General features: G+C 42.0%; 1 protein-coding gene across 3 annotated transcripts in view; it reads right to left on the reverse strand.

Annotated features, from left to right (window-relative positions):
* CACNA1H (calcium voltage-gated channel subunit alpha1 H) overlaps nucleotides 1-16,782 on the reverse strand; it is a 282,063-nt gene that overhangs the window by 236,505 nt on the left and 28,776 nt on the right. For all 3 annotated transcript variants that reach the window (XM_040356436.1, XM_040356434.1, XM_040356435.1), the window contains exons 3-4: nucleotides 13,074-13,171; nucleotides 534-693 (exon numbers count right to left, since the gene is read on the reverse strand). In XM_040356436.1, the coding sequence (XP_040212370.1) occupies nucleotides 534-693; nucleotides 13,074-13,171 (258 nt within the window). The remainder of the gene's footprint in view (nucleotides 1-533; nucleotides 694-13,073; nucleotides 13,172-16,782) is intronic.

Below are 16,782 nucleotides of genomic sequence, written 5' to 3' on the forward strand. Positions count from 1 at the left end.
CGTACGCCTGTCGGATCTAACCCAGATGCCGTTGTATCTTGTTTTGAGGATTCAAAACAAAGATACGACGCGGGAAATTTGAAAGTACGCCGGCGTATCAGTAGATACGCCGGCGTACTCGCTTTGTGGATCTGCCCCTGTGATTTTAGTAATAAACTGAGGAGGTCGCGGGCCACATCAGAGGGCTCCGCGGGCCATATGTGGCCCCTGGACCACTGGTTGGGCACCCCTGGCTTACAGCTTCCACCTGTCTAATTCAGGCTTCCTGCATATCAACAGCTATATCAGGAAACTGGAGGTAAGAGTATGATGAAGAAGGTTGTTAATACAATGTGTATCTGGTTGAATATATACTAATTTGACTTCAATCAAGTTTTAAGAACTGGAATGTAGAAAGGGGACTTCTTTACAATAAGACATTTGTAAGGGCAAAACTGTCAAAAACAAGGCATTATACCTGCAGTAGACAGTTTTACAATTCCTGCAAAACCAGTCATTTTATCGTTATTGGCAGAATGTTAACTAGTACTTACATTTGGAATCCTTGGTCCATGAAACACCTGTTCCGGAGTAACCCAGCCCAGAGCTGGACGCCAACGATCCCGAAGATGAAAAACACAAAGAAACACAAGAGAAGGACGTTGCCTAACATAGGCAGTGTATCTAACAGCAAAGTCACCAGTATTCTCATACCTGCAGAGAGAGAAACACCACAAATTAATCCAAGATTTTGGACAATGATATCAACCAATTGACACAGACACAACTCCCGGCTCCAGCCAAAATGTTTTATTTCAATTTGGAAAGAGCGGGGTACGTTTAGAGCTTTTGGCAGGTTTTTATTGCCGCCTGCATCCAAAATTCTGATATCACTATGATGTTTAACGTGAGTTCCTCCTTCACAAAGCACAGTAATTGGCCAGACAACTTTACAGAGGAAATTCCCATGAATGGAATGAGGTGGGATATTAATACTTTGCAAAACAAGACCATGTAATTGCAGCATAAATAGAGGCTCGCATACACAGCACCAGCTCCCAGTGGTTGCCAATTGAACCTTCATTTTAAATCATGAAAATAAATTCCATGGGCATCAAAATAAAAGCTGTTGTAATTTATTTTATTATTCCTCCACAATCTTGTCTATGATGTATTGTTTTTGACAATACCTTGTGTTTGTCTTAATGGCCCTGTTTTTATACTGACTATGACAATCTTATTACTGTTTGTATGATATTGCACTCTCTTATAATCCTACCCGGTGAACTGCCTTTTCTGAAATTCTGTTTGCCTTACTTGTGCATAATAACTCTATAAATAAAGGAATTAAAAAAAATCTGAAAACTATTTACTATCTTACTGTTATTTTTATTTCTAAACCAGATACAGCCTGAGCAGAGAAACCTAACCCCTGTCAGCAGCTGCAGAGAAAGATCCTTGCTCTCTATGGGGAAGTAGTGGTGTCTCTGCAGAGGTCTGACACGCCCCCTGCTGAATCTGACCTATAGCAAGGCTCGCACTCCCCGCTAATTGAAGAGCTCTGGGTCTAACTCAGCAGGGGATGTGTCAGACCTCTGCAGGGAGACAACTGCTTACACACAGAGAACAGGGGTCATTCTGTGGAGCATGCTGGCAGGGGAAAGGCTTTTCTGTTCCGGTTGAAGCTGCTTTTCAAGAAAACAAACTATAATGCTGCGTACACACGATCAGGCTTTTGCCCGGCCAAATCACATCAGAATTCCGACGGAATCCCATAAAAAAAATATAGAACATGTTCTATATCTAAGCTCCAATGGAATTCATCTGAATTTCCGATGAAAAAACTCAGATGGGGCTACAGACGATCTAAAAATCCGATGGAAAAAGTCCATCTGATCGTGTGTACGGGGCATAAGACTTTGCACACCTTTTGTTTTCATATACCTGGAATGTTGTTAGTCTGGGTGTCTGCTTTATAAGATAAGATATAAGCAAATATGTATTGTAGTCCTCATGCCAGCTTCATAGATTACTTTTTAAAATTCAGAAACAAAATGGGGGGGGTGGTTGGTCACACTGACAAATCACTTCTTCATTGTTAGAGTCGTATCATCCTAAAAGTATAACTAGACTAATGTACATACAAAAGCTCCTAACATGGTAGCCCATATGACCTTTTAGTTCGCTTTGTGGGCCATAAAAAAACAGCCTTATACATGTGGGAATAGTATCCACCAGTGGGTCTCAACCATCTGGCCTTTGCCTCTCTCCTCTCTGGTCTCCATCCAGCAGTAGATCCCCTAACCTCCCACAGTGCTCCATCCTTCCACAGTGCTCCTGGCCCTCTGGGAGCCCTTATTCCCACAATGCCCTCCAGTTGTCTGTATGTCCCCTAGCTTGCTGCAGAGCCACCAGCCCTACAAAATGTTTCCAGTTTCCAACAGTATCCCACAGTGCCCCCAACCTCCTACAGTGCGCCACAGCACCCCACAGTCCCCTCCAGTCCCTGGCCTCTGGAGATACCCAAAACTGCCACCCAGCCCTCACAATTGCCCACAGCTCCCTTCAGAAACCTTGTCTACTACAGGGCCACCAAGTCTGCCGCAGAATCCTATAACCTCTCTATCCCCACCAAAATGACACCCAGCTCCATCCAGAGCATCTCAGCATTAATTATTAATATTATATTAGATTACGGTACTTTTATTGTGTGAGCATAAACTTTTTTTTTTTTACTGTTGGTCCATGGAATGTTTTGAAAGAATTTACTGGCCCGTGGTCTCAGAGAACCATTTGGTACACACAAGTTTTGTTACACTTGCTCACATCTTAGCCTTTTACCATTATTACAATACGTACAAGTATACTAGACCATATAAGTAACTTATAACTGCTGTCATTTCCATACTGGTCATATGGTAGAGACTAAAGTACGTGAAACGCGTTAACCCTTGAATGGGATAAAATTTATAATGCTGAAATTAAAATGATCTCATATGTATTGTATGTACTGTAATTGTAATTTTAATAAAATATTTTGGCTGTTATCAATATGCAATAATAGCAAATTTATTTTGTATTGTTTGTATATAGTAGTTGCATTGAGTGTTACAGTTACATTCTTTTTTTTCTGTATTATAGGCTTTTTTTTTGTACTTTTATAAATATTGCAACTAATAAAAGTTACAGAAAAGTGTTGTTTTCATTACCTCTTGAAATAGATCTCATTCACACACATATCTATACATGTAAAACAAAAAACACTCATACTTATAAACCGGTAAAACTTCTGACCATTCACTGCACTTTCAACATTGAATTTGTTTTGCATTCATAAGACACGCTTGTTGGCAGGATTTATCTGTGCGAAGGCGGTCCAATTTAAGTACATGACTATACCCGGATTCCCCCGTTTTTCATGCATACACCCTTCTGTGTGCAGACAGATTGGAGGATACTGAAATGATTTTCCCTGGAGTTGTGCACCATGACAACCAAGCCGAGAACGCCGGAGGACAAATGGCCTCGCTCCGATGAAGGAATTGTCTGTAATCTCAACCCAGAATTAACATGATATGAGCCGTGCTAAGCCTGAACACCCACATGCATGTACACCAGGCCAAAATACCTTCCATTAACCAACTATCAAAATTAATATCTGAGCTTATGTAACTGCGGGAAAAACTGAGCAGTCATTACAGGCCGTCTATAAATAAACAAAAGGTTGTGCAGGAGGTAGGTTATCAGTGATATATGTGAACTGAAGGGTAAATACACCGTCGGTATTATCAAAGTGTTTGTAAAAATAAAAAATGTTGTTACCCCTGGCAACAAATATATAATTTCCTTATCTGTCTTATGTTATATTCTTTATTTGCAATGGGAACGCAGCTAATGTGCCGTCTAAATCAAGAAACCCACTTGCGAGACAAAACAACTTTTACCGAGAAATGTTTCAGAGGCTGATACTGCACGTTGGGCTGATCCTTTTTTTTCTGAAGAAGAGATTCCATACTCAGGTCCCAATTTTTAACAAGCTGAGAGGGGGCTAAGAGAGCTGTACTCAAGGGGCGTGAGCTGTACTTAAGGGGAGAGAGCAGTATTTGATTGACGGGGGAGAGCTGTGCTGAGGAAGACAGATGTACTCGAAGGGGGTGAGCTGTACTAGGGGGAAAAGCTGTATTCGAGGGAGGAAAGCTGTACTGGGAGAGACTCAGACTCTCTGGGAGAGACTCAGCTATGACTAAGCACTGATTGTTTGTGCGAAACGCGTCAGCTTTTTACCTCACTGCTTGCTGTGCTGTGTTTTGTAGTGCTTTTTACCTTTTTTACACCAATAAAGGCAACCTTTTTAGGTTCATTTTGGTGTGCGGCTGTCCATGAATTCTTTTCATTGATTTTTTGTACTGGGAGAGAGCTGTACTGGAGGGGGTAAGCTTACTGGGGGAGAGCGCTGTACTGGAGGGAGTAAGCTGTACTGGGGAGAGAGCTGTACTTGAAGGGGTAAGCTGTACTGTGAGAGAGCGCTGCACTGGAGGAGGTAAGCTTACTGGGGGAGAGCGCTGCACTGGAGGGGGTAAGCTGTACTGGGGAGAGAGCTGTACTTGAAGGGGTAAGCTGTACTGTGAGAGAGCGCTGCACTGGAGGGGGTAAGCTGTACTGGGGGAGAGAGCTGTACTGGGGTAGAGAGCTGTAATCGAGGGGGAAACCTGTGCTGTTGGAGGGAAATCCTATGCTCTGTGCGATACGCACTCAAGTTTTTAATCCCTCATTGTTGGTGCAATTTTGCCAAATGCACTATTTTCCATTGTGCGCTGTTCGCGATACCTATTTTTTTTTCTTTGGGTCCACTCCTGTAAGAAAATATCTACAGCCCTGGATGTTCTGCATAAGGCCAAGGGACCACCCACAGTAAAAAATGCGGCCCTTTTCACCTTTTTCATCTACCCTGAATCTAATAAGCATTTTGTTCCGGGGGGGGGGGGGGGCACTGCAATGGCTGACTTTGTCTAGCTCCTGAAGTTGAACTTTAAAGCTGATCTCCAGGCAAACTCCCTGCCCCCATTTTTCCTCAATAAAATTTACTCCATCTGCCTTTATCTAATCACCCAAATACATATGTAAAAAAAAAAAAAAAAAGCTAAAGGCCCTACTAGTCCCAAGCAATTACCTGGATCTGTGGTCGTGTCACACTTTGGGGATTATTTACTAAAACTGGAGAGTGCAGTTCTGCACAGAAACCAATCAGCTTCCATGTTTTTTTGTCAAAGCTTAATTGAACAAGCTGATGTTAGAAGATGATTGGCTACCATGCACAGCTGCACCAGATTTTGCACTCGCCAGTTTTCGTAAGTCAACCCCATTGGGCAATGGGTCTTCTTTCTTCTGGATGAGAGAGTCCTGCTATGATGCCCACATTGCTCCTTTCGTGATGTGGACACTTCCTATTGGCTGTACAATGACAGGGGGAGGGGTTTAAGACTAGTGTAATGACATCACAAAGCAGGGCAGCAACAAGACCAGTTATTAGCAGGCCTGAGCTGCAGTATTGGATCTCTGGTCATTACTCAAGGAAGAGATGCTGCATTAGATCATGTGACTGATTAAACTATTTGGTTTGAAGGGATTAAAAAAAAACAAAAAAAATAGGGAATGGTGGAAGCAGGAGGGGGGAATGGGAGGGAAAGGGGGAGCTTTCGATTTCGTCCAGAGATGATCTTAAAGATTCAAGATGCTGCTTGATGTCAAATGTCTGAGGATCTTTTGTCATCGGTATAAAGCACATTAGTCTACCCCATGCTCCTTGAGCCCCGTCCATTGTATATCTGGATATCCAGACCCAAGTCTCGGTAACATTCACCGTATTTATAACACAGGGAATATTTTAAAACATACCTCTTGGAGAGACAAGTGTTTGCACTGGATTCAGGGTGTAACTAGGGGATGTGAAGCAACCTAAGGACCTTGTCTTTGTCACCACTGAAGGGCACCACCTGAGATATAATTCCCTTCCTGCCTCTTGAAACAAGTGGCTGGTGTCTCCCTTTACAAGCTCAGAGTTATATAACACAATGCCGTAAAGAGACAAAGTGACACTTTAACAATGTCAGGGCTTTCACAAGCCATGCGTGTCAGCAAATCAGATTTATATTATGTCTCGCTGAGCTGTTACAAAGTCATGTTTTGTGAAGGATAACATAAATGGCATTACCTCCTAAGTAAAAGGGTAGCTTCACCTTTTGGGCAAACAGACATAATCAATCAAAACTGATATAGGAACATATCACTTATTTACACTCTTAAAAAGTTTGATTGCTGCACTAGGTCAAGCTTTCTGTAGACTGAATTATGGCTTTAAAGATGTGTTTTCACTGTATTATAATTAGTTAAAATAATCAATGTCTCAATGGAGAGCTTTCCTGCCTGTGTTAGGCACTGATAAATCACAGTAAAAAGTAATGTGGATGGTTTGCTACACTCATTGACAAGCTATGCGATCAGCGGTCTCGAGGAAATCTTACTGAAAGGCAATTAATTAAGGGTTATTGGCAAAAAATGTCTCTTACATTGGTAATCAGTAGAAATGCAACCCTTACAGACAGCTAAAAAGATAATTGATGTCATATAGTTGGCTCTACCAAGTGGCGTTGACTCCAGAATTATGCAGGCATCATCAAATGGGAGGTCAATCAGCCACAGCTCAAGAATCCCCCTAGCAAACGATAGAGGAACCCCAGGGTTTCATGGAACAATTAAATTTTTTGGCATGCAACCTGTTTGTGGGACATCTGGACAATTTTGGGGAGCGGGACCACGGAACACTGGAACTAGTGTGGTCAACAATGGGGGCATCTCCATTCTCCCCACCCTCCTCTACGTCTCTCTTAAGGGGGCATATACCAGCTCCTCCTTATCCGAGATATATATAATTTTTATCGCTGATGTCCCTATCTCTCTGTGGCAGCTGCGGTCTTACAATTCTGGGAACATGTTACATGCAATATAAACCCTCACAGGGGTTCTGATGTAAGTGAGGGGCCCTAAAGGGGACCCTGATGTAAGAGAGACTATAATGTAGACTCTGATGTAAGGATGAACTCTGATGTGGATCCTGATGTAAGGGGGGCTATAATGGAGATCCTGATGCAAGGAGTTGAAGTGACTGCGATGTAAAGGGGGAATCGTTTATTTATAAAAACTGTTTTTTTTTTTTTGGCCCGTGAATTATAGTAACATTTATTACATATACTGAAATGCTTGGACCCCCTGATGTAAAGTGACACTAAAAGTTATCCCCCCCCCCCCATGGTATTGTAAGACTTGTCTTTTAAGATGCCTCCTGATGTCCACATCTTCTTCCTTCTACCCAATTCTGGTGGTCCACTTAGCATCCTTCCCTTACCTGGAAATGAATGAAAACCAGTCCGGGGGCAAGCGGCAGAGAATGGGGGAGATATGTAAGTGTTTGGCCACACTGGGCAATTTGCATGTATTGAGGCCTCTAATAATGCTTGCCATCAATCAAGTTATGCAGTCAAGTTAAAAAAAGCTCAGACTCTAGTACCACTTTGATTTAATCAACATGGGGGAATCACTTAAACCCCAAACCTTTGCACTAAGAAACAGAAAATTGGTAACACACAACAGCTGTGCTGTACTGCAATGCATGAAGCACAGCTGTGTTGTACTGCAATGCATGAAGCACAGTATGTATCTGTAGTGAGCTAAAACGACTGCCCCAATGTATAATTCCATGCAAACATTCAGGCTTGGTTCACACCGGCGCCAAAATGTGGGCTGAAATCGAACCTGAAACGCACCAAATAAGGCACATGTTTTTCCTGCACACCGCACCTACCCACTGCGGAGAAATGTGAACCAGCTCCATAGAAAGACAGTCACATTCTCCTGCTATGCAAATTGGATGCGGAGAAACGCGCATTCAATTTGCATAAGTGTGAACCAAGCCTTAGGGAACCAAAAAAAACCACAACATTTAACAGAAGCAATGTTTTTAAATATTATATGTTGATAACTATGTTAGGCTTTAATCAAGGGTCAGCTCAGCTCACCGGGATCTACTTGTATCCTAAATATCACTTTTAGATGGAATGACCCTTTAAATTGATCACATTCATGTAAATGGTAAATAAATTAAGACTTAGATTCCCTTTAAGGACAAGTCAACACTTATGCCGCGTACACACGATCGGTTCGTCTGATGAAAACGGTCTGATGGACCATTTTCATCAGACAAACAGATCATGTGTCGGCCCCATCGGTTATTTATCCATCGGTGAAAAAACTAGGAACTTGTTTTAAAATTATCTGATGGTTAAAAAACCGATAGAAAAAAACGATCGTCTGTGGGCACGTCCATCGGTTAAAAATCCATGCATGCTCAGAATCAAGTCGACGCATGCTTGGAAGCATTAAACTTCATTTTTCTCAGCGCGTCGTTGTGTTTTACGTCACCGCGTTGGACACAATCGTTTTTTTAACTGATGGTGTGTAGGCAAGACTGATGAAAGTCAGCTTCATCGGATATCTGATGAAAAAATCCATCAGACCGTTTTCATCGGATGAACCGATCGTGTGTACAGGGCATTATAACAGGTGTTCTTATATTTTTCTGAGCAAGGCTATTTCATACATCTATCATGAACCCCTGCATCTACAGTAGTACCATTTCCTGTTGTTAAACCTTTTCCTTCCTATAAGATAATTAAATATTAAATTTTGCCAGGAGTGCAGAAAACCCAGAGCATCTGGATACTATTAAGTGCTGCCCCTGCAGATGACTTACGCAGGCCCAAGCCGTTGTCCATATATGACACACGAGCCTCCTTCAGGAGCCTGCAAATCCACCAACCTTCTGGACTCCGACTTTTATTAACCCAGGGAACAATTGTCTTTGTGCATGGAACTTAATTATATTACTAATGACATTGATTAACTCGCCAGCGAATGACCTCCGTACAGTCCCGGGGCTTTCACTAGCCAGTTTATTGCTAAACATTCTTGTGACCTTACACAAATGTGCCTTTATTTCCTTTACTGCTAAAGATTGCTTTTCCAGGCTGCGGTGAGCCTGTGGGAATTGCCAACCCTTCCTGCTCACCTTTCATAGATAACGGATACGAGAGCCATTTGCAGGATGAGGACGTCATTTTCAGCCTTGAAGTACTTGTATTAAAAGTCTTTCATAATTACACTGGGAACGCCACACATGTGGTTATAGTTAAACTCCAAACAAATTTGTAATACACATCTGAAGTACGAATCCTTCAAAATCTTTACCTGCCATAGGTTTTGTCATAGTATTCAACCAGATGGATTAGGCAGGTTGGTGACCTCAATTTTTCTTGCTGCAGTTAGGCAAAGAAGCTTGGTCACTGACCTGTCCTCAGTCTGCTGACTGGACAATAAGGGAGAGCTAGTTACCGTGGTTGGAAGACTGATGTGTGTGTGTGATAGTGCTTACCGATAGAAGTAAAAAATCATGCATTGCCCCCCCCCTTTTTTTTTTCTTCCCTATTAAATTCTATTTTCTATCGTACCTTTTCCTACAGTATATGCTACTCACTATACAGTTTTGCAGGAAAAAGTGAAAAGGAAGTGGAGGGGTCCTGTGGCCTTTGGACACTTACACATTTATGGGCACACTTGAATCCCGGTAATGAACACCGACGGTAATTTTTATCTTGCAATATACTGATGTGCAATGTTTCTTGTATTAGCGTGTACTGGCTGGAGTGTCTGTAACCTACACAACATTTATATATTGGTTGTAATGTTGGGATCTCTCCCCTTGTTGGTGTTCAATAAAAAAATGTATTTAAAAAAAAAAAAGTAAAACTCGGCTCAGATGGACCTATTGTAAAGTGATTTTTCCTTCAAAGAAGCAAACCCATGATGTAGCGCACAAACCCCTAATGGATACTCCTATTTGTCCCGAGTTCTATTCCCTAGTAAGTGCAAGCAGCCAGGCACACAATAGCATCCCAGTCTCTCTTCACAAAAACCAGGCAGTGTCTTTTTTAGATTTATTGGTTAAGATGGTAAGATGCAGGGTGAGCCTTGGAATACTCTAGATCTAGTACAATAAAGGTAATGGAGGACACTCTCTAACCACTGTCTCTTCAGGGTGCAGCCACCCTCTTGAAGTTAGTGACTAGTGAACCACAGCTCAGGGGACTCCATTGCAAAAGTAAAGCCTGAGGGGCCCGGGGGCAAACTTGAACTTTCCCAAAGGTTGGCAAAGACAATCTCTAGGATCTTTTTGAGGCTTGTACTCACTGTGCCCTGGGTACTTCAATGCTTTCCTGCAGTACCAGCCAGTTTCTGTACTGAGTGTCTTCCGGGTATATCCTCTGTGGCCTTCCTTCAGTTGCTTTCAGGGATTCTGGACGTGGGTCCCCTAGCTCTAGCAGGAGCTGGGACCCAGATGGCCTTCTATAAATTACAGCTAGGCGCCCAAAAGGCTGCAGCCCTCAGGCTGGGTCTCTTTCCACAGGACAAGGACCAGGCTGTCCCAGGCTCCAGCCTATTTATACACACCCCAGCCCCCTACTGTCCATTCTTCCTGTGAGAGATTGATTGAGGCTGTATGAATATGTAAGTGAGGGTGTGCCATCTGCAACCACTAAATTCTGGAACCTACCAGAATTCAGGGGAAAGCAGCAGAACCTGCATCCTGCAGAACCCAGACCAGTCAAAAGCAACTGTACTTTGCTCCACTGGCTACAAGGGAGCCAAAAAAATTAATTTGTCTCAGACTATTAGCAACCTAGCTTGGAAAGTGCTACAGAAGTCTAGTATGGATGGACCGTGTTCTGATCCTATGATGCTACCATCTTGTATGCGTATGGAGGAGAGCCTGGAAAAAAAGTTCAACTGACGTAAAGAACTTTTTGAAACATTTAATAAACAGCATTACTTGCAGCAAACGCATTTCGGGGGTGGGGGGGTCTCTTTTTTTAGGGCTTAAGCAGTTGATATTTATAATATCAGAACAGAATGTACAAAGTGATCTGTGTTAAAGAGGACCTTCAACATACCCCCCCCCCATTTTTTTTCTCTGCCCCCGCTTATACGGTGGTGCTGTAGGCACAGTTCAGATACTCAACCAGCCCACCGGAACCAGCATTTTTCCACTAACATCCTTCTGCCCTTTCCGGGTCCTCTCGATAAAACGCCTCTAGGCCCACCTTTCCCTACTTACTCAATAAAAGACATAAAGGCCCCCTGGGATATGTGATGTGAATATCCCAGGAGGCCTAGTGAGTGATGCCTAGATGAATGACATGCATTGAGGGGCAGGACCACGTAGTTTGCCCAAAAAAAGTATGTTAAAATAAAAAATATAAAAAAACTGGCTGATTTGTGTAGCGGAGGAGAGGAGAGGGGGGAACTTGATATAGAGTGTGAAGGTTAAACCTTCAGAAGGTTCACTTTAAGGCTTGATGAAGACTTATGTCTCCTGACAGCATTGTAGGCACAGGTCGCTGTGCATTCTGTCAAGGTTAGAAGACAGATAATGAAAGAGGACAATGTCCTGATTTGCTGCTAAGACAGAGGCATTGATTATGTTTTTTACATTTTTGGTTTCACAGAATTATCAGAAGTATCGGGGAATGAAGGACCATGTATACTTAATGGGCCTACTCTGGGTCATGGTAGGGTTTCCACCTCATCCCTTTAAACCTGAAAACATATTAATTACACAGGTTCTGTGTCTGATTAAGGTGGTAATTAAACTCACTTAGTGTCTTAGCTGTGTTAAATTAGCCCAAGAACCTATGTAATTCATGTGTGTTCGGGTGTAAAGGGATAAGGTGGCAACCCTAGGTCATAGGTAAGCATATGGGCACTATTTTTAGCTTCTGACTTTAGATCCATTTTCAAAGTTTGTATATATTAAAATTGCAGGCTTGTGAATGCGTCCTTTGTTAACATTTGCTGCTGTACTCGCTAAGCACTAGATTTATCTGGTATTAGGCTGGCCAAACACTTACAGTGTTTGCTGTTGCAGAACTAAATAAAGGAAGCACAATTGAAATTACACAATAGATAGGAAAACCCATCTTGGGTCGAGTTATCAGTACTGAACAGTGCCTTACTTTGCAAAGTTTTAATAAACCAGGGGGACCAAGTGAGATCGTGTTTACATATAAACTAAATAAGCTCAATTCTTATGTCCACTGGGCACCCCAAACTATGAGGGTGAAAGAGTACAATTAGCTAAAAAACTAAGTATGTATCACCACTAAGAGAAACATTTTCTCTGTGCTAAGTTGTGCTGTTTGGCATGTTGCCTGCACCATCTGGTCCATGTCAGATCCTCCAGGCCCAATAGTGGGGTTAAAGTAAACTTAGGGCCAGGCTATGGATAGTTTTTTCATAAACTTAACAAGAAGTAAATGACCCTTAAAACCAGTTCTCACTGTCCTCTGTAGCTGAGCACTGGCATTGTGGAGCAATTCATCCTCAAAGTTCACAGCAGAAGCACTAAAGTCCTTCAAGTCATTCTCTCAGCAAGTCAACTTAATCTGCCCCCCTTTCTCAGCAGTGATTCAGCAGCTTATCTCATCAAGCTCCCTATGTTGATAAGTGACTCAGTAGCTCAGCTTGTCCTGTTCTCACCTCCAGAACACCTGTTATGGGTTTACATTAGGGGGGGGGGGGGTATCAGAGTGAGCTGAGTTCCAAAAGTACTGCTTGCAGGGGGGAGCTGAGCTGCTGGGAGAAGACGTGGATGTGGATGATGTCACTGCTTTTGCTGTACATTTTGAGGATGAACTCATCCACAGTGCCTGAAGCTACAGAGGTCAGTAAAGGCTTGTTTTAAAGCTCAGGCTTATGAATATGTGAATGATTGAATGTCCATAGCCTGACAAATACCGGTACACTTTGACCCTAGCTAAAACAATGGAGGTCCTGAATGTGACTCTGCAACCAACACCTATGGAAACATATACAATTTAGGAGCAAGCATACTGCAGCAAGGTAAACTGTCTCTTAGTAATCTTTGTTTTGTCCTGTTAATTCCCCACAGTTGCTGAAGTCTGGTATGTAACATGAACAATACTCACTTGGGACTCTATTAATGGCTCTTAGCGGCCTTAAAACTCGTACAGTGCGGATGGCGGAAAGGCTGACGTTATGTCCATCAAGAGAATACTCCATCATCCTAGAAAACAAATGGCATGAGGTCAGTCAATAGAAAGGATATGTCAGTCCTACTTCCCCATCTACTCACATTCCTCCCCCTTTCAACCATATTTGCGCAAACCAGGCCCATTTTACCAAACAATGTTTTAGTCTCAAAAACTGGTGTTACAGTTGAAATGGGGGCAGCTGGAAACTTTGTCTGCCAATGGGCATGTTTGTTTTTTAGACCTTTTAGCAAAATGTCATCCCACCAAACATTTGTTCAAAAAAACATAAACTTTTCTAGGTGCCCCTTCCACTATTAGTGCTGCCAAACGTAACTGTAAACAAAGGATAGCACCATATGGCAAGGAATGAAGCATTTGGTGAGTAATGTACCTTATTTATCAACCCCTATACAAAAAAAACATCTACCCTTTCAGCACAGAGGGGGCCCCACTGCTAGTGTTACTATTTTTCCAGCCTGAAGTTCATCTATAAAATATTACTAGCTCCTGCTGGTAGCAATTGTTAGGTTCTATGGGACAGATTCACGTAGAACTGCGGCGGCGCAACGTATCGTAGAATCAGTCGCATAGATACTCTGAGAGATACGACGGAGTATCTGAGATACTCCGTCGTATCTCCTTTGTGAATCTGGCCCATAGTGCCTAATTAAAAATGCCATGTAAATTAATTTTGTAATCTTGGTGTGCTTTGTTTATTTCTTTCAGACATGTAAAGTCACCAAGTGTGAAACTTTGGCATTGTGCGGGAGCTTTCTGTAATAAAGATCGCTCACTGCTGCTCTCTCTCCTTGTGCAGGGAGATTGGTCCTGTCTCGGCCCCTCCTGTAGTTTTCTACAGGCAGATTGTAGTGGGTGGAGCCGTTTGGCCCCTCCTATGGCTCTGCTCTCTGTGCAGGCTATGTACAACATAGTTATAAGGCCACTGCTACTTTTATATGGTGATTTCTGGGTTTGCAAAGACATTTGGTGCACACAAAGTGGATTTATAATAATTGTTGCTATTGTGCATAGCTCCCAACTGTCCCTGATTTTGAGGGACTGTCCCTGATTTGGAGCAATGTCCCTCTTGTTTGTCCCTCATTTTGGTCTGATCTATATAGTTGTATATAAAATGCACTTTTTATCTTTCAAATTCTAAATTGCTGCATTTGTACATTTTAAAAGCCAATATAAAGGAATAGTAGTGATAAAAAAAGCCCTTGTGGATTTATTTAACCTTTTTTGGGGTGTTAATTCTCCTTTAAGGGGTGTGGCAGGGGGCGTGTCCATGCCTACATATGTTTGCTGGTAGGTGTCCCTCATTCTCAGTATGATTGTGGAATATAATTAAATGAATGTTTTGTTCTTGGAGTTCAGCATTAAAACTTATGGCAATGTGTTAACCCTACCTGTACCCTCCAGTCCCGCTGAAAACCACTTTTCTATTTCCTATTCTTTCCAAAACTAAAAAGTTTGCATTTTGGTCGAAGCTAAGCATTAAGCAAGCCACTTGCATATGAATATACAGTCAGGTCCATAAATATTGGGACATCGACACAATTCTAATCTTTTTGGCTCTATACACCACCACAATGGATTTGAAATGAAACGAACAAGATGTGCTTTAACTGCAGACTTTCAGCTTTAATTTGAGGGTATTTACATCCAAATCAGGTGAACGGTGTAGGCATTACAACAGTTTGTATATGTGCCTCCCACTTTTTAAGGGACCAAAAGTAATGGGACAATTGGCTGCTCAGCTGTTCCATGGCCAGGTATGTGTTATTCCCTCATTATCCCATTTACAAGGAGCAGAAAAAAGGTCCAGAGTTAATTTCAAGTGTGCTATTTGCATTTGGAATCTGTTGCTGTCAACTCTCAATATGAGATCCAAAAAGCTGTCACTATCAGTGAAGCAAGCCATATTTAGGCTGAAAATACAAAACAAACCCATCAGAGAGATAGCAAAAACATTAGGTGTGGCCAAATCAACTGTTTGGAACATCCTTAAAAAGAAAGAATGCACAGATGAGCTCAGCTACAATAAAAGACCCAGAAGACCTTGGAAAACAACAGCGGTGGATGACTGAAGAATTCTTTCCCTGGTGAAAAATACACCCTTCACAACAGTTGGCCAGATCAAGAACACTCTCCAGGAGGTAGGTGTATATTTGTCAAAGTCAACAACCAAGAGAAGACTTCACCAGAGTGAATGCAGAGGGTTCACCACAAGATGTAAACCATTGGAGAGCCTCAAAAACAGGAAGGCCAGATTAGAGTTTGCCAAACAACAGCTAAAAAAGCCTTCACAGTTCTGGAACAACATCCTATGGACAGATGAGAGCAAGATCAACTTGTACCAGCGTGATGGGAAGAGTATGGAGAAGGAAAGGAACTGCTCATGATCCAAAGCATACCACCTCATCAGTGAAGCATGGTGGTGGTAGTGTCATGGCGTGGGCATGTATGGCTGCCAATGGATCTGGTTCTCTTGTATTTATTGATGATGTGACTGCTGACAAAACAGCAGGATGAATTCTGAAGTGTTTCGGGCAATATTATTATCTGCTCATATTCAGCCAAATGCTTCAGAACTCATTGGACGGCGCTTCACAGTGCAGATGGACAATGACCCGAAGCAAACTGCAAAAGCAACCAAAGAGTTTTTTAAGGGAAAGAAGTGGAATGTTATGCAATGGCCAAGTCAATCACCTGACCTGAATCCGATTGACCACGCATTTCACTTGCTGAAGACAAAACTGAAGGGAAAATGCCCCAAGAACAAGCAGGAACTGAAGACAGTTGCAGTAGAGGTCTGGCAGAGCATCACCAGGGATGAAACCCAGCGTCTGGTAATGTCTATGCGTTCCAGACTTTAGGCTGTAATTGATTGCAAAGGATTTGCAACCAAGTATTAAAAAGTGAAAGTTTGATTTAAGATTGTTAATCTGTCCCATTACTTTTGGTCCCTTAAAAAGTGAGAGGCACATATACAAACTGTAGTAATTCCTACACTGTTCACCTGATTTGTAAATACTCTCAAATTAAAGCTGAAAGTCTGCAGCCCATCTTGTTTGTTTCATTTCAAATCCATTGTGGTGGTGTATAGAGCCAAAAAGATTAGAATCGATGTCCCAATATTTATGGACCTGACTGTATAAAAATATATCAAAAAGACTTTTGTTTTCTTAGAACAAAAGTGATTCTTATATAAGCACACAAAAATAAAACAAAGAACATTTTGGTACAACGTGGGTAATTAGCATACTTCCTCCCTTCATTCACTAGTTACAGTAATTGTACAGCGCTTTGGAATAGGTTGGCGCTCAGACAATAATAGCCCTAAGTAAATAATGTCCGTTGCATTCTTGTTCAAGATAATGAGCGGTATTATTTTTCAGCATATATCAAAGTTTGTATTGTATCGATTTTTCTATCCTTGTTCTATATGTCTACGCAATCAAGCTATTGTGGTTATTTTCTGCCTCGCCGCATTGTCACTGGCTGTCACAAATGATTGCCAATTTTCTTGTTTTTATGAAGATGTTGAGTTGAGCGGTGGGGGGGCTGGTTTATTTTTCTCTTAAATTTGTCTGCCCTAATTTTTTTGAGAGTCAGGTAAGAAAAACGTAAAAGATTTGAT

This window comes from Rana temporaria, chromosome 6 (genome assembly GCF_905171775.1).
Source record: "Rana temporaria chromosome 6, aRanTem1.1, whole genome shotgun sequence".
NCBI classification, from domain to species: Eukaryota; Metazoa; Chordata; class Amphibia; order Anura; family Ranidae; genus Rana; species Rana temporaria.